We start from the raw sequence: 22,689 nt of genomic DNA, 5'->3' as shown, positions 1-22,689 counted from the left end.
TACCATTTATAGGACCCAATGTCGCTTTCTGGAAAAAAGCAAGGGATTTCTTCTGATATCCTGGCCGATGTTTATCCCTCAACCTTCATCACTAAAAGAATAAATTATCTGCTTGATTATTTCTTGATTGTTTGTGGAACCATGCTGTGTACAAATTAGCTGGGCAGAGTAATCCCAGGTTTACACAAAGTGCGGTAGCGGGCAGGAAATAGAATGTTTTACCCTCCGGCCGCAATAGCAGGCTTTCGCGCTGTATTGTCCCATTCTCAGCACGTCCCACCTCATTAATAACGCACTCCCGGGACACACACCGGATCACTGGCAGGGTGGCCTCTGATTCGCTCGTCCTGCTGTCACCTCAGGCCTTCAGTAATAAGGACGCCATATGTAAAGAGTGGCTCTGCACAGAGCTAGCGCTCTCTATGCAATGGAAGCTGCTGCAAGATCATGGCTGCCAAAAGGAGGAAAGATGCTGCACCCAAATTTAATGATGCCTCTCTCGGGCACCTGCTGGATGCAGTGGAGACCCACTGTAAAGTCCCCTTTCCCCACTCTGGGCGAAGAACACCAAGCAAGGTCACCAATCCAGCATGGGGGTCAGTGGCAGTGGTGGTCAGTGCCAATGCCCTGCAAAAGAGGACAGCCACCCAGCACTGAAAGAGGATGAATGATCTCGTCTGTTCCGCCAGGGTAAGTCACTCTTCTCATCAATCTCTCACACACACACCTTCATCTGTCCTCGGATTGTGTCCTCATTTGTCCATGGCACCACTCACCACCCGCACATGCAGGCATCCTTCTCATCTGGCCTGGCAGGCGTCCTGCTTACACACTCACCATCTGTATTCATGCAGGACCAGCTGGCACACAACAAATGGGAGAGATCGCAGACTGGTGGAGGAATGTCTGAAATCAAGGTCCTCACCAACTTGGGAAACAGTGTTATCCAGCTGGCCAGTGACGATCCGAACCATTCCTGTGTTGACGGTGGAGCTCACCAACCTGGCAGTGCTCAACCAAGTGAGGATTCAGCAGTGCAACGTCCATCAGACGACCATGGTATGAGTCAGTTCCCCTGTTCTGCAGTCCCCTGCCATACACTAGTTATCTCTTCTTGTTTTCTCAGGCGCATCTGGGAAGCAGCCGAGGGGTCCACATCCCAGGTCCTCAATTCAAGCCCCGAAGACACCTCAGAAGAAGAATCTGATGGCACCCTAATTGAAGACCCATCACAGCACTCACCCACACCCTCCACCAGCGCAGAGACAAACACCTCGGTGGGACCTAGCTTTAGAGTAGCCTCAGTGAGCACATCGCACTGTCTGATCCACAGCAGGCAGCGACAGGGACTTCCCAGGTTTCCAGCACTCGGAGGCCTGCTGGGGGCCAGATATCTGCTGAGTCTGAGTCAGATGATGAGCCTCTGGACTCGGCCATACTTCAGTTGCTACAAAGACAAGCTCGGAAACACCAGGAAGGGATGTCTACTACACTCCTCAGATTGCAAGGCACAATGGAGGAGTTTGTCCACCTTCAGTCTGTGATGATTGGCCGGCTTGCCAATGCACTGAGGTCGACACTGGTAGGATGGTGGCTACCATGGAGACCTTGGTCCAGGACATCGGTCCTGCACTGCTGCACGGGCTCAACTCCATCGCTAACGCCATAGTTGGCCTCCAACTGTGTCAATGCAAGAGGGATGCCGGACAGCTCGATCTCACTTCGGCTTCTCCTTCTCCTTCTCCTCAAGGAGTCAGCCAGGGGCCCTCGGGCACCCAGAGGGAGGAAGATCAGCAGGTGCACACCCCAGGGTCATCCACTCAGGTGACTCCAGGAGTTTGCAGCCCATCCAAATCCCCTCTTTCTGTGATCCCAACAGCTCCAGCTCCACAGGCTGAGGATGGTGTCACTGTTACAGAGCAGAACCCCGAAAGCAGGCCGGGGCCCTCCAGGTCTCGGCCTTCCAGAGGATGCTCGCCAAAGTCATCATGTAGAGGGTGTAGCAGTCAGCAGGCTGCCTCCACTTCTGCTGTGGATGTCAGGGGAGCATCAAGACGTAGCGGGTAGTGGCAGGGTTAGGAAGGTTAAAAAGATGTAGTTGCACAGCCTGAGCACGGGTGTTAATCACTTGTACTTAATGTTCATTATAGTAAATAAACTCCCAAGAGTGTCTCCTTGCCTATGGCTCCTTGTTATGATGAGCAGTGTTTGTGTCACTCAGATATGAAACCTTGGTTCCTGCACAAGACAAAGGCAGGTGTCTCAGTCCAGGGGTTCTTCCCTGCGCAGTGTGTAACCTTCAGACCAAAGTAACGGTCCAACGTCACACTCACTGAATGAACACGTTACTGATGCCTGCACCTCGATGGTGTTGGTCATTGCTGCCAGAATGTTGTGGGCAGGTGTGACAGAGTTTGGTCATTCTCTGTGTGCTCTCAGCCCCTTTGAGGTAGGGCTGGCCCCTCCGATCTCTTCAGCGTACGTGCAGCTCCTCCATCTCCTCCTCATCCAGGGTCCTCCCCCCTTTGCAGCGGCAGTTTGTGGAGTGCGCAGCCCCCTGCACACTCCCCCGCCCCCTCACCCCCTGCCTGACCCGCACTAGATCCCTTGCCCTGGCACCGCACTGAAAGCCAGCCGGGAAAAAGCAACCTGCCTGTGCCTCCCGGCGAATGCGCGGCGCCTCTCCCTCGATGCCCTACGGGCGATGCTCGCGAGTGCTGCGCAAGGTTGTGCGCACTCACCTCCGAGTTCCCCTCCAAGTTCAGGTCGCCGCCAGGTGCGCACTTTTTAAAGGCAGTGGTGAAGTGCGCTGTTCTGAAGTCACACCGGCGAGGGTGGTCATTTTGATGTGGGGGGCTGATTCTGGCAAGCAGGGCTTATAAATAGATGCAAACGTGTTAAAATGAAGTCCGCGATGTGCAGCAGTGCGAGATGCGGCCCACCATTCACAGGTGGAGTGGACGATCGCAAACCGGCTTCATGGTGGCGTAAAACCAATTTTTGGCCATTTTGCCATATTGGGTGTCCCCCCGGCCATTGCCCGTCATGACACCCAACTCCAACAGGGCCGGGAAATCCTGTCTGCTGCCTTGTTCCTTAAGAACATGAGAATTAGGAGCAGGAGTAGGTCATTCGGCCCATCGAGACTGCTCCACCATTCAATAAGATCATGGCTGATCTGATCTTGGTCTCAGCTCCACTGTCCTGCCTGCCCCCCATAACCTTCGAATATACTCAAGGCTGAGACAAACAGATTCTTAAACTACAGAGGGGTCAATGTCTCAGCCTCCACAGCGCAGGTAGAGGGTTCCAGAGATTCACAACCCTCTGAATGAAGAAATTCCTCCTCATCTCCATCATAAATGGGTGACCCCTTCTTCTGAAAAAATGCCCCCATGTTCTAGATTCCCTCACAAGGGGAAACATCCTCTCAACATCTACCCTGTCAAGACCCTAAATTACATTGATGATTACACTTCAAAAAGTGCTTATTAGCTGTGAAGCATTTTGAGATGCTCTATATAACTATATATCCCTGTATAACTCCTTGTAAATTGTAAAAGGAGTTATATAAAACCCAAGTTCTTTCTTATTGAGTTTTGTACATTTCTCCAACCCTGCAAATGAAGCACTATTCATCACTTCAGTAAGATGAGGCCAAATGTAAATCAACAAATTGGTTTATATAACACTTGTTAAGTGAACAAGCGGACTAGCATTTACAGTAAACAGTGCCATACTTCAACTTAATTACCAGTCCGCTTAACCTTCTCCACTGCAGGGAGAATGATTCTCGCTTCTCTAGTTAACCACAAAATTGAAGTCTTTCATCCCTAGTATCATTCCAATAAATCTCCTCTACCGTCTCCAAAGCCATTTTCTATTTAATTTTAAGCTAAGCTATTACATAGGAGCCCTTGTGACACAATGGGTAGCAGCCCTGCCTTAGAGCCAAAAGATCCAGGTTCAAGTCTTGCTCCATAGCATGGCAAACTGGTTGATTATCAACCTGCAAATCCTTCTAACAGGCCATAAGAGTGGGAGAGATTCCTAATCAGCCACACTTGATGCAGAGTGGTGTACCTGAAGCTATAGCCTCAGGTTTCAGGCTAGCGACCTGTTCCAGGAAAAACAAGCTATGGAAATAAATCATGTGCTTTGACTGCCTCATGCATCTCTAGAAATAGGAAGTTATCTAAGTCTAAACTCAAAGTGTATGAAATTTCAGTTCACAGAATTCTTGCAGTGCAAAAGGAGGCCATTTGGGCTATTGTGTCCACACCAGCTCTCCAAATGAGTAATTCCCTTAGTGCCATTCACCTGACTTCTCCTGGTAACCCTGCACATTCTTCCTTTTCAGTCTCATTCCCTTTTGAATGCTTCGATTGAACCTGTCTCCACCACACTCTCAGGCAGTGCGCTCAGACCTTAACCAGTCGCTGCGTGATAAAGATTTTTCTCATCGCGCTTTTACTTCTTCTGTCATTTATTTTAAATCTGTGCCCTCTTATTCTCAATCCTTTCACAAGTTGGAAGAGCTCAATGATTTTGAATATCTTCTCTCAGCCTTCTTTTCTCTAATGAAAACAGTCCTAACTTCTCCAATCTATCTTCATAACTGAAGTTCCTCACCCTTGGAACCGTTCTCATGAATCTTTTCTGCACTCTCTCCAGTGCCTTCACATCCTTAAGTGCGGTGCCCAGAACGACGCAATACTCCATCTGAGGCTGAACCAGTGTCTTATAGTAATTTGGCACAACCTTGTTGATCTTGTACTCTATGCCCCTATTAATAAAGCCTAGGATACTGTATGCTTTATTAACCGCGCTCTCAACCTGCCCTGCTACCTTCAATGATTTATGCACATTTGTATGAAAACAACACATCTTGTTGAGCTCAAAGGTCGGGAACTCCAAGTGCCGACAAACCTCAGACATACTGCGCGAAGCAGACCGGGAGCGGGTTGCACGTGAGCAGTTCTGCATCCTTAAGTTCTTTGGGCCCAGGACAGCCTCAGCGCGCCTGTACATAAAAAGAGAGAGAAAGAGGAAAAAGAAAACGGTGCGAAAACCCTGGTCAGGTGACTGGGAGTGAAATATCATGAAAGACTAGTGTCCCGGAGAGGGAGGTCTCAAAAGGGAGACACAGGTAGGGACAGAAGTAGGAGACAGAAACAGGCCCCACTTAAGTTAACAAAAAAGAGCAGAGCAGTGAAACAGGCTCCAAACTGGAAAAGGGCTGTTGGGAGCAGACTTTAAGTGGCAAAGGCAGCCAAAGGTTGGCGACTGTGTGCTGCAGGCCGCTGGGGCAAAGATACCCATTTGGAGTGGTAGTGTTCTGCTTGACGTGGCTGAATATCTGAAGTTGTGCTTGTGAGCTGATGCTTAATTGCAGACTTGGGAATCTAGGGGAATGGAATCCCAGGAGACAAGATTGAAACCCTTTGGGGAGGTGGGGGGGGCGCTGTTGTTGAAGCCATCCAAGTTGGAGCGACTTTTGGAGAGAATTCCAAGGCGAGACCTTCGAAGGTGAAGACTGGAGTCCCGCCTGAGAGATATGGAGTTTCAGTGAGATTGTTGACTCGCAGGCCAGGATTTTCCGGCCCCGTTGAGGTGGGACCCACCGCGAGGGGTGCAGCAGGCCAGCCAAAAGCCCGTTGACTTTTGGCGGGACCGGAAAATCCCGCCCACAGTGTTATTGATGTTTAGATGGGTTGTTGAGAAACCCGTGGAATTTGGTTGGTCGCATTTGGCATCTATTGTGCAGGGTGGTGTGTTTGACTGTTAATTCATATGTATCTCATATTTGTCCTAAATGTTACAGTGTAAGGTAGATATTTATCTATAGATATAAACAAATTATCTTTCTGATCCTGTATAGTAAAGTTTACTTTTGTTTGTTGAAAACTAGTAGAATCTTGTGGCTTTATTCACTGAGCAAGCAGCTTGAATCTCAAACTTTGTCTACTTTAAACAAAATGTTATTGGTCCCTAACCAGATCTTACCAATAACTTGGGGGTCTGGTCTAGGATCGTAACAACAGACACAGCCTCTCCTCCTGCACCTCCCCCCGGCCCTTTAGAATTACCCATTTAACAATAACTCCTGTGTTAAAACAGCTGAGAGAAGAATATCATCAAAATGATTAAATATTTGCTAATACCAGTAGCAGTTATTTCTAGGATCAAAAGTTAATAATTTTATTGCAAGAACTGAGTGTACTGTTTTGTTAATAGATTATCACAGCGCACACGATTCACCAGTAGGTTTCAATCAAGTTAAGTGTATTATGGCCTTCCTTATAGAGTAACTTACACACCAGGTAATATTTCCACGTCTATTAAAAGTCTACTCGCAGTCATTTATCCTTTAGTGTTGGCCATCAGAATAGCAGCCATTATTGGGAGAAAAAGAAATAAAAACAGAATAAAGCTGACCTCTCAATACCACAGAGGGCTATAATTTACTGTAGCAGAGCATCTGATGGCATCTGCCATTAGTTAGACCTGCCCTTTCACATTTAGGTTTTAAGATTTTTTTTAAGATCAAGTTGTGGAAAATGCAAGTTGATAGTGTCACAGCAAAGGATGCAGAGCATCTGGGGCCTGAGTGACCAGGACAAGCAACAGTATATCCCCCGTATCCCCGTAACCAATCAGATTGAAGGATTATGAAATTAACAGCATGGGGACTGAGAATGAAGTGTAACTTTCGACTGGATTTTCCGCCAAGTGTGTTTTTGGCATGGGGAAGCACGTAAAATAGCTAGCCCACTGCCTTCCCGCCCATCCCCGAAAACCAGAGGGGTGGGTATGGCCCCTCTCGCCCTTAGTCCTATTAACTGAGGCAGTCAGGGGCATAATTCTGCCTCCACTACCATAATAAGATTGGTTTTGGAAGGCGGATGAGTGTGGACAGGCTACGTTTTCACCAACTCTGATGAAAGAGAGGGAAGGAAGAGAGGTATCTCCTTTGGGGGGGAGCCCTGCACACATCAGGTCCCCCTCAAGATGGCACACCCCCCCCCCCCCCCCACAACATGGCACTCCGCCCATTGTGTCCCCATCAGCCTCAAAAACCCAAACCTTCCCCGCTCCCTAGCGTGCCCAATCTCTCCGCATCCAAAAATCCCAGACTAGAGTCCAGTGTCCATGTTGTCTTCTTCATGGAGCTACTGCAGCACCCGCTACTGAACTCTTGCAGCTGGGGCTGCAAGACCTGCCAGCCAATCAGATTGGCCATTAGCTCTTGATGGTGGGGCTTCTTTCCACTCCCTGCTGGTTAAGGCTGCCAACCGTGCATTACCATTGCTGGGTGACCTCTATTAAAGACGGTCGGCTTTTTGACCGACTTTTCCAGTGGGTGTGAATAATATGCCTCCCCTCCACCCTCCCCCACCCAGCTAAACCCAGGCAACAACTTTAGATCATGAACTCTCTCCTCCATCCCCACCCTCTTTCCGATCCCCCTTTTTCCAATAATTTATATAGATTTTTCTTTTCCCACCTATTTCCATTATTTTTAAATGTATTTCCATCCATTGTTTTATCTCTACCTTTTTAGCCTATTTTGATCCCTTCCCCCCCCCACCCCACCCCCACTAGGGCTATCTGTCCCTTGCTCGTCCTGCTTTCTACCCTTCATCTCCCCATTAGCACATTTCTTAGCTAATATCACCAGCGTCAACAACCCTTTGTCTATGACATCTCTTGGCAATCTCCACCTATCACTGGCCCTCTATCCAGCTCTACCTGTCCCACCCCCCACCTTTAAACCAGCTTATATTTCACCTCTTTTCTATTTTTCCTTAGTTCTAATGAAGGGTCATTCGGACTTGAAACGTTAACTGTGTCCCTCTCCGCAGATGCTGTCAGACCTGCTGAGTTTTTCCCAGGTATTTTTGTTTTTGTTCCAGGCCTAACTAGAGTTGGTTAATTCAATGTCAAATCAGGTAGAAAAGAAATGGAGAGAGGGAAAGAAAGATTGGGTAAGAAGAGAGAATGACGCACAAAGTAAAACGTGGAAAGCGATCTATATCACATTTAAAAAATTTCTAACAATTAAAATCTGAAAGAATGTGAGTCCACACTTATAATTTTCAATACTGAAAGACTGATTGGAAGCAATAACACATCATATTGTTAAAAGGGTGTTTGGAATTGAAATTTCTTGATTTAACTTTCTGTGGCAAGTTTCGTTCATATCGACTGTGCAATTACAGCGACTCTACGATTTTCAATAGTGAGTTTAAGAATAAGAGGCCTCCCTTTTAAGACGGAGATGAGGGAATTTTTTTTCCCTCAGCGGGTCATTAGCATGTGGAATTCTCTTCCCCAGAAAGCAGTGGAGCCTGGGTCATTGAATTTATTCAAGGCTGAGTTAGATTTTTGATAAACAAGGGAGTCAAGGGATATGGCGTGAGTGGGGTGGTGGGGGTGGGTTGGTTGTAGACAGGACAGTGGAGCTGAGACCACAACCAGATCAGCCATGATCTTAATGAGTGCCGGAGCAGGTCCAAAGGGCTGAGTGGCCTACTGCTGCTCCTAAGTCCTATGTTCCTAAGACAGACAATGAGATGCCACTTACGTGAAGCTAACGACGGAATGGGGAGTTTTGGACAGCCACTTTTGGATATCTGCATTTAACCATGCATCTGCCCTTGCCTGAAGTTGCAGTACCATTTGCACATTAATAATTGTAATTTTGTTAGCGAAATCTGGGTCATATGTATGGATATAAATTTCAAGATTTAAGAGAGTCATTAGGAAACAGTGACACAACTTCTAGCTTCTGAGGATGGCTGTGTATCTTGCGATCACACCTGTTCTCTACATTAGTACTATTCTATCTCCACCAAACAACATTTTCCAGAAAATTCAACACTCTTTCATGCCAGCTGAGTTAAAGGAAGAAAAAGCACCTTAGCAAACGGCACAGCTCCATGTAATAGCCGTAATGACCGTGGTCACTGGTAATGAGGGAGATTTGGCAGCAGCAATAGACAGAAGCTTGATCGTGAAAGTGCAGAAGCTTTTTTTTTTGGTGAAGGGTGTGCTCCGGATTATAACTCTAGTAGTTTGGCTGAAGTTTATAAACTGCTTGATCTTTACTCTTGCAGCTTATGGAGGTCATCCAAAGCCCTCTGGTGTGTTAGACGTGAAACTCGCTCCCAGCCATCTGTTCTCTCCTTACTGCATCAGTTAATGTACCCCATCTGTGAGATATTACATTTGCTATCTGTCGCAATTATAATTTTTTAAAAATCTGGGTACTGATAGCAGCCGTGATAGAGCATTGGAATAGGCAGTCCTAGCATGCTTCCAATAACACAGAACTTAGAATTTTCTGTTAATAAGAACGAGATTGCAGTAGGGTATAGTATTAATGTTTAATTAAGTTTTACTTCTGTTGTGTAGTCATAAACCATTTGAAACTCATTGCTTTAATTACAGAATTGGGCACGTTGTAAAAATACAAATCCAGTCGCACTTCATACCTCTTCTAAAACTTGTGGCGATTTTACTGGCTTCGTATTTTGCAAGCAGAAAGTCTGATTTATTTTTTAATAAATGTTGGAATGCCAAATGTTCAGAAACAGGCTTTTTTCAGAATTTTTCAACATGTGTTCAGAGCAGCGCTGTGATGCTTGTCATGTGGGAAAAGTGTATCTTCGTAAGCAGAGGTGTTCAGACAACTTACATTGGAACATACGCATCCCTAAACCCTGACAGTACCATTGGCCAAAATCAAACACTATCCAAACTTCGATATCCTTATTCACTAGTTTGTCCTGTTTTGAATTTTGTAGACGAATAGATTTGGGAAGGGTTATCCTTCGTGTTGACACCTCATTGAAACATAACACTCAATATTGGTTACTATTTGCAGTTTAAGATTTATGCACATTGAGATTATCCTTTTGAACTTTACATATGGAAACAACTTACATTTATATAGCACCTTTAACCCCAGAAAACATTCCACAAACACACACTGTGGCCAATAAAGACAAATCTTTTTCATCAAATATTTCTGTTGCTGATGCAAACATGGTTAGGAATTTTAATGTCCTGTGTCATTCACTTGTTGAGTATTTTTGTTTGCAGGTTAGTGAGTTTGGCAAGTTACAGTATGAAAAGGTTTTGACTATAGTTTTAATTTCTACAGTCATTCTTGGTGATTCTTCTAAATCAGTTGTCTCAGTGAAATAAGTCACACACCATGTGTGTGCATGAGAGAACCTTTATTTTACATGCAATACTTCTTCTTATCGTGTTCACGGACAGTCTATACATGGCCCAGCCAGAACTGGACACATTTTTGCACCTTGTTGTTGAATTCGGCAAGATCTGCAACAGTGCAGGGTTCCTCTAGCGATAGACATTGCAGGAGATGTTGCTTAGTCCGTGGCTCAGTTTCACATTCACAAGTTTTCGGGCAGGTTGTATATCCCCATTTGCTTACTGACACCTTTGAACGACCTACACCAGTCCTAAGTCTGTTAAGGCACTTCCAGATTGCCCAGTTGCAATTAGCTCCTGGGGGAAGGCTTTCATCCGGTAGAATTTCCATCGCTGGGAGTTGTTCGAGACTGGCGAGCCGGTCTTTCCACAAGGCGATGCGGGCTTCAGATGGGGTTGATTGTAATGGAACAACACTGTTCATGAAGCTCTTCCTTGACTTTAGGCGGCTGGGTGTAGGTGTATGACCATGTAGAGGGTGCCTCTCATCTGATGTTTGACGGAGTCGCTCTTTCTTGCTGGCTACCATTCTACTAACAGTAATACAACACTGCAACATGAACGTGGTGCCAAACAGGAACAGCCATCATCATATTATCATTACATGGCAATGGCCTGATCATTTATTGTTTGTGAGTTTGATAGCACATTTAAAAAGGACATTTTTCTCCTATTAAACAATTAAAAGGTGCCTAGGAAGCTCATGCTCGAATATACAAACATATGATTTAGGAACAGGAGTAGACCATTTGGCCCTTCGAGCCTGCTCTGCCATTCAATAAGATCATAGCTAATCTGATTGTGGCCTTAACTCCACATTCTGTCTATCCCCGATAACCTTTGACTCCCTTGTTAGTCAAGAATCTATCTACCTCTGCCTTAAAAATATTCATTGACCTCCACTGCTCTCTGGGAAAGAGAGTTCCAAAGATTCACGACCCTCAGAGAAAAATTCTCTTCTCATCCCTGTCTTAAATGGGAGACCCCTTATTTTTAATCTGTGTCCCCCTAGCTCTAGTCTCTCCCACAAGGGGAAACATCCTTTCAGCATCCACCTTGTCAGGTCCCCTCAGGATCTTATATGTTTCAATAAGATCACCTCTCAGTCTTCTAAACTCCAATGGGTACAGGTCTAGCCTGCCCAAGCTTGTCTTATAAGATAACCGTTCCCCATCCCAGGTATCAGTCGAGTGAACCTTCCCTGAACTGCTTCTAAAGCATTTATATCCTTTCTTAAATAAGGAGACCAAAACTGTACACAGTACTCTAGATGGCATACTGGCCTTCATAAATCAAAGTATTGAGTATAGGAGTTGGGATGTTATGGTGAGGTTGTGTAAGACATTGGTGAGGCCAACTTTGGAGTATTGTGTGCAGTTCTGGTCGCCTAACTACAGGAAGGATATCAGTAAGATTGAGAGAGTGCAGAGAAGATTTACTAGGATGTTGCCGGATCTTAAGGAGTTGAGTTACAGGGAAAGATTAAACAGGTTAGGACTTTATTCCTTGGAGTGTAGAAGAATGAGGGGAGATTTGATAGAAGTTTACAAAATTGTGAGGGGTATAGACAGAGTAAATGCGAGTAGGCTCTTTCCACTTAGATCAGGAGAAATAAACACGAGAGGACATGACTTTAGGGTGAAAGGGGAAAGGTTTAGGGGGAATATTAGGGGGAACTTCTTCACTCAGAGAGTGGTGAGAGTGTGGAACGAGCTACCGTCTGATGTGGTAAATGTGGGCTCACTCTTAAGTTTTAAGAATAAATTAGATAGATACATGGATGGGAGAGGTCTGGAGGGTTATGGACGAGGTGCAGGTCAATGGGACTAGCGGAATAATATTTCGGCACAGACTAGAAGGGCCGAATGGCCTGTTTTCTGTGCTGTAGTGTTCTATGGTTCTATGGTTCTATGTGGTCTCACCAACACCCTGTACAAATGTAGCAAGACACTTTTGCTTTTATATTCAATTCACTTTGCAATAAATGACAATATTCCTTTTGCCTTCCTAATCACTTGTTTTACCTGCACACTAACTTTTTGTGATTCATGTACCAGGACATCAGATCCCTCTGTACCTCAGAGTTCTTTAATCTCTCACCATTTAAATAATATGCTGCTTTTCTATTCTTCCTGCCAAAGTGGACAGGTTCACAGTTTCCCACATTATACTCCATCTGCTAAATTTTTTCCCACTCACTTAACCCATCCATGTCTCTTTGCAGACTCCTTACATCCTCTTCACAACTTACTTTCCAACCCACCTTTGTGTCATCAGCAAATTTAGCAACCATAAATTTAGTCCCTCAATCCAAGTCATTGATATAAACTGCAAATAGCTGATGCCACAGCACTGATCCATGTGGCACACCACTCATCACATCTTGTCAACCTGAGTTTGCTGTCTTCACTTCTTCTCAAGTTTATTCTAATATCCCGAGGGGTTTACTCTCATGGCTTCCCGGCAAGTAGAAATTTTCAGAGGTGATCACAGGGAACCCTTGGACTATCAGATTTCTGTTTTGTCTGTCATCAGATCTATGTTTCCATACTTAATGACTTGCATGGTACACGGAAATGTATTGGTCAATGACAACTGGTGTGGCTCCATTACCTAACTCCTCACCGCATGTCACTTGACATTCATCTGTGTTATACACTTATCATTACAAGGGGTCATACAACTGCCCTTAGTGAATCGCTGAGCTAACTGGTTTTGTACTGCTATTAGTACATCCTGAGTGATGAGAATGTGGAGCTCGCTACCACATGGGATAGCTGAGGTGAATAGCATAGATACATTTAAAGAAAAGCTAGATTAGCACATGAAGGAAAGGAATAGAAGGATATGTTGATAATGTAAGAAGTGGGTTGGGAGGAGGCTCATGTGGAGCAGAAATGGCCACTTAACCCGATTTGGCAAAATGACTTGTTCTGTGCCATAAATTCTATGTAATCTTTATTTATGATCACTCATTCTTTGCTTGCCGCCCCCACCACCACAGCCCCACCCCCCCATAAGAATTTAGCAGTTGGACTGTTTGCCATGTGCATATTTTATGAAACTGACGTGTAACTGTTGTATTTAATATCAGCGATTGACTAAAGCTGCACCCGTTCAGAAATTGATTCTGGGGCTTCACAATCCTTCCTTTTAGCGGGGGGTGGGGGGGGAATATTTGCAATGTTTTTCCACCTCTACAATACACTCCATGTATCCAGAAGGCATTTTTTGGTTGTAACATCCCTTCCACAATTGCTGTTTTCTCTTTTAAATAGAGAGATCACAAATCTTGAGCAACGTGCAAGGTTTGCCCAGACATTTCCCTGCGGCTATATCATTTTCTTTATTGTTTTTTGACAGAACAAAAAAATCAAATAATCCCTTAATTAAAATACAGTACTTTCCACTTTAATGTAAAACAGTGCAGATTAACTGAGGGGGTGGGGAAATACTACGATCCAAACGGGATATTGAGATTCAGCTGTTTTGGTTATAAAATGGGATTAGGCAATGTTTTCCCAGTTGTTGTTAAACTCAGGATACGTTTCCCTGGCTATAGTTCATCCTTGCTCCCTAAATCTTCTCGATAAGATTTGTTTCCAGTGAACCCTACATTCATCACTTCTAAAGTAACAAATCTTGTCACAAAGATGCTGGATCGCATCCTTACTGCCTCCAGGAACAATAGGGTACAGTATGAAAAACAGAAAATGCTGGAAAAACTCAGCAGGTCTGGCAGCATCTGTGGACAAAGAAACAGAGTTAACATTTCAAGTCCAATATGACCCTTCTTCAGAGCTTTGTTGTTCCAATGAACTCGAATTGGACTCGAAACATTAACTCTGTTTCTCTCTCCACAGATGCTGACAGACCTGCTGAGTTTTTCCAGCATTTATTTCAGGTTTCCAGCATCCACAGTACTTTGCTTTTATTCTAGGGAACCACTATTGATCTGCACTCCCTCATCATCATTACAGACAACTCAGTCCCAAGATTTTCCCAGTGTTGCTTATTCGCTTGCAGTTGTATATAAAATCATTGTTTGCTTTCAAAAATAAAAATGACAAGTTTTGGGAGCTTTGCTCCTCAAAAATAACGGTTGATAATTGAAAGTGATCTACGATATATGTATTGATAACTGATTGATTAGTTCTTTTTGGTGCAATGTCAGAGTCTCTAGAACCCAAACCTGCAAACACACCAGACTTTTGCAAGGTCAGAAGAAAGTTTGGAAAATCAAAGCCATACCAGGGTAAAGAGGCACATAATATACAATGCATCCATCCTATAAGAAATGGTACAATTAAAAGATAACTTGTGAGCAGCACCTAGAATCTTACAGCATAGAAGGATGCCATTCAGTCCATCACGCATCTGCCAGCTCTTTGAAAGAGCTATCCAATTAGTTCCATTAAATTATCCAGTAAACCCCTACTTCCCCGACCCTGTCTCTTCTGTTCCCCTGCAATTTTCTCCCCTTCAATTATTTATCCAATACCCTTTTGAAAGGTGAATTTTTTTTTCCCACACAATAGGCAGTTAGGATCTGGAATGCACTGTCCGAGAGTGTGCTGTGGAGGCAGGTCCAATCAAAGCATTCAAATGGGAATTGGATGATTATTTGAAAAGAAACAAATGTGCGGAGTTACGGGGAGGAAGGCAGAAGAATGGCACCAGGTGAAATGCTCATTCAAAGAGCTGGTGCAGACACAATGGGCTGAATGGCCTCCTTCTGAGCTGTAACAATTCTGTGATTCTGTGCCAATTGAACCTGCTTCCACCAGCCTTTCAGGCAGCGCATTCCAGATCTGCCCAGAACTATTCCTCCTGGTTCGGTCTTTTGCCAATTACCATAAATCTGTGTCCTGCGCCAAATGAAGTGTTGATTCCTGTTGCTTAATTTGAAATTGCACAAATATAATTTAATCTATTTTTTAATTCGTCCACGGGATGTGGACTTCGCTGGCTGGGCCAGCATTTATTGCCCATCCCTAGTTGCCCTTGAGGTTGGTGGTGGTGAGCTGCTTTACTGAACCGCTGCAGTCCGTGTAGTGTAGGTACACCCACCGTGCTGTTAGGGAGGGAGTTCCAGGGTTTTGACCCAGCGACAGTGAAGGAACAGTGATATATTCCCAAGTCAGGATGGTGAGTGACTTGGAGGGGAACTTGCAGGTGGTGGTGTTCCCATGTATCTCCTGCCCTTGTCCTTCTAGGTGGTAGAGTTGGTGGGTTTGGAAGGTGCTGTCTAAGGAGGCTCACCACTTTCATAGCTTTCCCATTCCTGGCTACTTCGCCCAATTAAGAACCGGAAATAATTCTGCCTTGGAGGGCGAGGCTGATTTTTTTTTTCTCTTTATAAATCAGAATTGTTTTCCCCAACATGTAGCCAGCGTTTTTCTAGTTAGAACACAAACACCAGATGGTGAAAATCAGAAATAAAAACAGAAACTGCTGGAAGCTCTCTTCCAGTTTCGGTGAAAAGTCAGCAATGTGGAACGTTAATGTCCAGTTTCACTCTCTCTCTCCCTCCACCCAGGCTGTCTGACCTCACTATCTCCCGCATTCAGTAATACCTGGCCCCTTTCCTACTTTGTGATGGGGTTTCTTTCTTGTGATTTAACACAGTTTCAGGTCATTATCATCCGCCTCTAGACTGAGCTGTGGTTTAGTCACGATGACAACAGATCACTAAACTCAGGTAATCATTCCCCTCCCTCAGATACCACACCATTTGGCACCTGGAGTGTTAGCAGGTGAGTTAAAACAGGATAAAAAACAAAAAACTACTGCGGATGCTGGAAATCCAAAACAAAAACAGAATTACCTGGAAAAACTCAGCAGGTCTGGCAGCATTGGTGGAGAAGAAAAGAGTCGACGTTTCGGGTCCACACGACCCTTCAACAGAACTGAATTATAGTTAGGAGAGGAGTGAAATATAAGCTTATTCACCCCTCTTCTAACTATACTTCAGTTCTGTTGAAGGGTCGTGTGGACCCGAAACGTCGACTCTTTTCTTCTCCACCAATGCTGCCAGACCTGCTGAGTTTTTCCAGGTAATTCTGTTTTTGAGTTAAAGCAGGAGCCTGAGACCCTCCCCCTCCAGGGAACACACCTGCTCTGTCTACATCCACACGTCTCCACCAACCCACGTTCTAAGCAAACCTGGATAATGACAACTGAACGGGTCCATAAACAGCACAGGGAGAGAGAGAGAGAGAGAGATCTCTCGTTCCGCCGGACACTCGCACCAGACCTATCGCCACAATCCCTAAAAGGGAAACTCGCACCTGAACTGTTCCTGTTCTCTCTCCCCTCCTGAAACCCGAGGCGGAGGCGGAATGAACTCACTCGCAGCGTTGGAAATGCAGACGAGATAATGGAAACCAGACCCCGGGTCTACTTGGGACAATAAATATAAACATTGCTGTCTGAATCCCTCTCTCTCTCTCCCTCTCTCTCTCTCTCTTTTAGCCTCACCGATACACACACACATTGAGAAAGGGCTTTTGGGATGTTCTCAGGAAGATTGGGTCTAAGAGGTCCCAGAATGTAAACTCCCTCAAAACTCTTCCCAGTTCGTAAAATCCTCATTCCCCTCCCTCCTTTTGTCATTTGAAGGGATCCCCCTGAAATAGACATTTGCAATGTATTTATTTATTTTAACCACAGCCCCGTTCAAACCAGGAGGCTGGGCCAATTTGCGCTTTCAATATTTATGGTTTTCACGGGATGGTAGATTCTATCGACTAAGATTCATCCAACAAAAAAAATCTATTCACCTTTGAAAGGAATCCCCCCGTTTTTTTTATTATTATTCATTACAAACTTCAATCTGTGAAATACACCGAGTTGCTCCGTCGCCACATTCAGTTTGCGTTGAGTTGCATTCAGTAAATTAATTTTGGACGAGTTAAGGGGTTTTGATCATCGGGTAAACCGTTTCAGAATCGGCTGGGGGGAAAAAACAAAATCTTTATTGGGTCAGTTCTTGGAGGGAAAATGCCGAATTGAACCCAGCTACCGCTGAATGGGAGCTTCCCCACATTGAGAGCATTTATCCTCCTTTATTCTATATGTATTTGGAGCCTCGACTATCTGCCAGGAAATCTCATCCCACCACCCCCCCCCCCCCCAAACAGGAAAACCAGGGAAAAAAATGTAATTTCCTTTCAAATTAATACGATAAACAGAACCCCCCTCTCGACTCAGTCATTTCTTTTACTGGGTAGTCTAATATATCTGGCTGTGACATAGCTCAGGGTGTAATTCCCAAACACTTGGCAGTGAAGAGAGACAGACTTGGTACAGGTTTCAAGAGGTTGTCTCACCCGTCCGTCGAAACAAAAAATGAACTTTATCAACCCTTTGTTCTCCGTAATATTCAATCCCAGGATCATACAGCACAAAAGGAAGCCATTTGGCCCGTCCTTTCCATGACAGCCCTCTAATTAGTCCCCACTCCCTTGCTCTTTCCCCATAACGCCGCATTTTTTTTTCATTTCCAACCCAATATCCAATTCCCTTTTGAATGCAACTATTCAATCTGCTTCCACATTTCTGTTGAAATGACAAATTATCTTAGGTCCTGGTGTTATTGGATTTACTTACCGAATGTGTAGATCTCTCACACAGAATTACATAAACATTCTTCCAATGTTTCTTACATTAGAACACTGACTACACTTAAAAAGTACTTCATAGACTGTGAAGAGCTTTGAGACATCCTGAGGTATTGAAAGGTGCTCCATAAATGCAAGTCTTTCTTTATAACATTCTGCCTAACCCACCCATTGTTGGCATTTATCCTGCACACCATTATTAGTCCTAATAACATGAGCCTATCCTGTTCCCATATGTCTTACCTTTTCCTCCAGCCACCGATATAACCTTTACTGAAATGTTGAATGGTCTCCCATCATGGTACGCAAACCCTTTCTCGTTAGCGCTTCACCCCTCCCAATCAGATGGACAAAACAGTGTTTAAGTAACTATTTCATTTTTAAAATAGTGTCACGCCTCAGCCCATGCCCCCTGTCAAAGATGTTGATTGTGGCTGAGATATGATTCCATAGGTATTGCCAGCCACTTAATGCTTCATCAGAGTGTGGTGATGATGTGTGAGCCTCAGCGGTCTTTCTCAGGGTGCTGTGGGACTGGGGCTGTTGCAGTCTTTTCCCAACTTCTGTGAATGCCTATTTTCCTCTGGGTGTCTTTGGATGCTGATTGGGAAGAAAATCTTTAGCTGAATATTGTTTTCTTCTGTTTCCGGTCCAGCCACGCCTCAAATTTAAAATTCTCTGAAGAAGAGTCATACAGACTCAAAAAATTAACTCTGTTTCTCTCTCCTGCTGAGCTTTTCCAGCATTTTCTGTTTTTATTTAAAATTCTCATTCTTGTTTTCAAAGCTCTCCATAGCCTCGTTCCTTTTTATTATTCATTCACATGATGTGAGCGTCGCTGGCTAGACCAGCATTTATTACCCATCCCTAGATGCCCTTGAGAAGGTGGTGGTGAGCTGCCTTCTTGAACAGCTGCAGTCCATGTGGTGTAGGTACACCCACAGTGCTGTTAGGATGGGAGTTCCAGGATTTTGACCCAGCGACAGTGAAGGAACGGCGATATATTTCCAAGTCAGGATGGTATGTGACTTGGAGGGGAACTTGCAGGTGATAGTGTTTCCATGTATCTGCTGCCCTTGCCCTTCTCGGTGATAAAGGTTGTGGGTTTGGAAGGTGCCGTTGATGGAGTCTTGGTGACTTGCTGCCGATCTCTGTAACTTCCACCAGCCCCACAAACCTTCACCTTTTTGGGGCTCCTCCAGTCTGGTTTCTTGAGCATCCCCCATTTTATTTCACCACATTTCTATATTTCCTTAGTTCTGACGATGGGTCATACGGACTCGAAACGTCAACTGTATTCCTCTCCGCAGATGCTGTCAGACCTGCTGAGTTTTTCCAGGTATTTCTGGTTTTGTTGTAGATTTCCAGCATCTGCAGTATTTTGCTTTTACCCCATTTTAATCGCCTCTCCACGGACGCTCGTATCTGGATCCTATAAAACTGGAGCAAAGGACATTGGCAGAACCTGTGCTTTTTTGGAATCTGCTGTGAAAGCTTGGGGTTCTGCTCAACACAATGCGACACAGCTTAACTGAGGCCTGTCTTTATGAGTAAACTTTAAAAGAAAGCAACTGTTTTGTAAAAAAAAAAGCTGGCTTACTTTGAAAGCTGTGGCTCTGAAAAGTTTTTTCGTATGTTTCAACAGTATAAAAATACCAATAAATACTTCAATAAAAACATAGAGGGGAGTCCTGACTGCTCATTGAAACCTGTCTCTGCTGACAATTAATGCAGCAAGGAAAAGCCCTACACTGCGGCTCCGCTGGCTGCCAGTTGCTAACTGTACCGAGCGACGGTAATTGGAATCCCTTCGGCACCAAAACCACCAACCAGCATTTCTGTTTCATGTTTTTTTCCCTTCCATCCGCAGATAAGGAGTCACTGGTACTGCACGTCTGCTGCTTCACCAAAGAGAGCAGTCATCGCAGCCAAACATCCCTTCGAAGCAGAGCTTCAAGCAGCCAAACTCTATGCTTGGTGTGCCTGTGGGCTCAGCAAAAAGCAGGTATTTATTCACTGTCACGACTTAATACTGTTTTGTTACTTGGAGTGTTGGTCCTTTTTGTTTTCAGAATGGATCAAACATTACTCTCTGCACGCGTCCCACGTTATGTCTCATGTGCTCAAACCAACTGGCAATTTTCCAGGTTCATACAGCCTTACTCGTTGGCCGTGCATTTCAGGAATCCCCAGGTATTCCACGCACAATTTTCCATCCATTAAGCGTCCAGGTATTTGCCCAGTTAGGTGTGGTCCCAGCATCAGCACAAGGCGCTCAAAATTGGCCTTTTAAATAGAAAAAGATTGAAAATGTAACTTTCGCTACTATTAACCTCCTTCGCTTTGACAAGAATGAAAATTAACCTCAATATTAGCCTGGTGTTAATTCACAAACTTGCTCACAGTCAGCCCTCAACACTTGCTTCAAATAATTTCTGCTCGTGCACTGAAAAGACAAAACACTTTTTCTGACAAAATTACAGTTTATCTTTTGTCGCCCCCAGGAAATAAAAACCTTTTGATCAGGGCCTATGACATTGCTGGTTTTATTTAATTCGAACCACAACACACTTTTTTTTATATTTGTTTTCCGGATGTGGGCAATTCTATGGCAGTAGGCCTTTGAGAAATTGTTTACTGGGCCTCTTCAGGGACCGTTCAGAGTTGACCACATTGCCTTGGGATGTTTTACTGTGTTAAAGGTACTACATAAACGTAAGTTATCGTTGTAGGGACGGGAGTCACATGTAGCCAGACCAAGTGCTGGTGGCAGGTTCCATTCTCTGCACTACAGGGAAGTGAACAAATTAAGTTTCATTCACGAGGTTTATTTTGCTTTTCCATCTCAGGTGCCAGCCCCCGAATAATCATATTTATTTTTGCATTTCGAGCCCAAGACCAGTGGGGGACTGACAGTCTGTTAGTGAAGACTTCACAGCCCTATCATCAATACATACAGTACCCCCTCAATGTCTTAACGTTCACTATATGCTGCAAATTTTTTTGAATGCAGCACTCTGCTTATAAAGCATTTTGGAAAGTTCTGTTTCCTTTCAGAATTCCTGTTTGGTTTGTTTCCCAGCTGTTTTATCCTGCGGGCATTGGGGTAGATTTATGTCCTCCTGCTCGGGCAGTAATCTGTCAGAGCGACTCACCTGTCCTTTATAGAACACCTTGGTGAATTCAAGGGAATGAGCATCAAGTGGGTTTTGCAAAGAGTGGCTGACCTGCTCGGACTGCTGTCCAGATTGATTTCTCTCAGTGAGAGGGCTATCCTATGAGATTGAGTGGAACGGGTCTAAATTCTCTGCACCTTAGAAGACCAGGAGGCGGTCTTATTGAGACATCTAAAATTTTTGAAGTGCTTGACAGAGTGGATGCTGATAGGCTGTTTCCCCTGGTTGGACAGTTAATAACTCAGGGCCATAGTCCCAGGATGAAGAGATGAGGAGAATTTCTTCACTCCGAGGGTTGTGAATCTATTAGAACTGTGGATGCTCAGTTGATAAGTATACTCAGGACTGACATCAATAGATTTTTCGACAATATGAGAATCATGGAATATGGAGAGAGGGCAGGAGAGTGGAGCTGATATGAAAATTCAGCATTGACATTATTGAATGGGGAAGCAACATCCTGGGGGGGTCACCCTGGACCAGAAACTGAACTGGACTAGCCATATAAACACCGTGGCTACAAGAGCAGGTCAGAGGCTAGGAATCCTGTGGTGAGTTACTCACCTCCTGACTCCCCAAAGCCTGTCCACCATCTACAAAACATAAGTCAGGAGTGTAATTGAATACCCTCCACTTGCTTAGATGAGTGCAGCTCCAACAACATCAAGAAGCTTGACACCATCCAGAACAAAGCAGCCCACTTGATTGGCACCCCATCCACAAACATTCAGCCCCTCCACCAGCAACGCACAGTAGTAGCAGTGTGTACCATCTACAAGATGCACTGCAGAAACTCACCAAGGCTGCTTAGGCAGCACCTTCAGAACCCACGACCACTACCATCTAGAAGGACAAGGGCAGCAGACACATGGGAACACCACCATCTGGAAGTTCCTCTCCAAGCCACTCACCACTCTGACTTGGAAATATATCACCGTTCCTTCACTGTCGATGGGTCAAAATCCTGGAACTCCATCCCAAACAGCACTGTGAGTGTACCTACACCACATGGACTGCAGCGGTTCAAGAAGGCAGCTCAAGGGCAAATAGGGATGGGTAATAAATGCTGGCCTAGCCAGTGACACCCACATCCCATGAATGAATAAAAAATAGAGGAGCTGTATAGCCTGCTCCTGCACCTGTCTTATCATGCTGGTGGTGAAGGTGAAAATCTACCCCGTTGTGTATTTGTTTAATTTGTCTCATATATGGTCATTATTTATATGCAAGCCCTGAGTGACAGCATCAACAGCTATTGGTTTTCAGAAGAGCCTCACCACGCTTATGCATTTCAGGCAGGGACAGCGATCAGGAACTAATCCAGACATCTGAAGATGAAGATCATCTGACCAGCCAATCTGGCTGAATCCACCTAACTTGGCAGAGGCCTGCGACTGAATGACAATTCTTCCTCTTCAATGTTGGCCAGCTATATTTTTGTGTCAGTTGCAGCTCAGTGGGTAGTATTCTTGCCGCTGGGATAGACATAATGTTAAGGGCTTGGATGGAGTGGATTTCTTGAAATGTGTACAGGATAACATTTTAGGTCAATATGTAGAGGGTCCAACAAGGGACGGTGCATTGCTGGACCTAATTCTGGGGAATGAAGCCGGACAGGTGGCTGAGGTGGTGGTAGGCGAGCATTTTAG

The 22,689-nt window shown here is 44.8% G+C and overlaps 1 protein-coding gene across 1 annotated transcript in view; it reads left to right on the top strand.

Moving 5' to 3' along the window:
- LOC144667851 (uncharacterized) overlaps positions 1 to 22,689 on the top strand; it is a 51,535-nt gene that overhangs the window by 11,475 nt on the left and 17,371 nt on the right. The window contains exon 2 of the mRNA XM_078529376.1: positions 19,735 to 19,869. Coding sequence (XP_078385502.1) covers positions 19,735 to 19,869 — 135 coding nt within the window. The remainder of the gene's footprint in view (positions 1 to 19,734; positions 19,870 to 22,689) is intronic.

This window comes from Cetorhinus maximus, chromosome 25 (genome assembly GCF_964194155.1).
Source record: "Cetorhinus maximus chromosome 25, sCetMax3.hap1.1, whole genome shotgun sequence".
In the NCBI taxonomy this organism is placed as follows: Eukaryota; Metazoa; Chordata; class Chondrichthyes; order Lamniformes; family Cetorhinidae; genus Cetorhinus; species Cetorhinus maximus.
The sequence above is the reverse complement of the archived record's forward strand: the minus strand, read 5'-3'. Positions and strand labels throughout refer to the sequence as shown.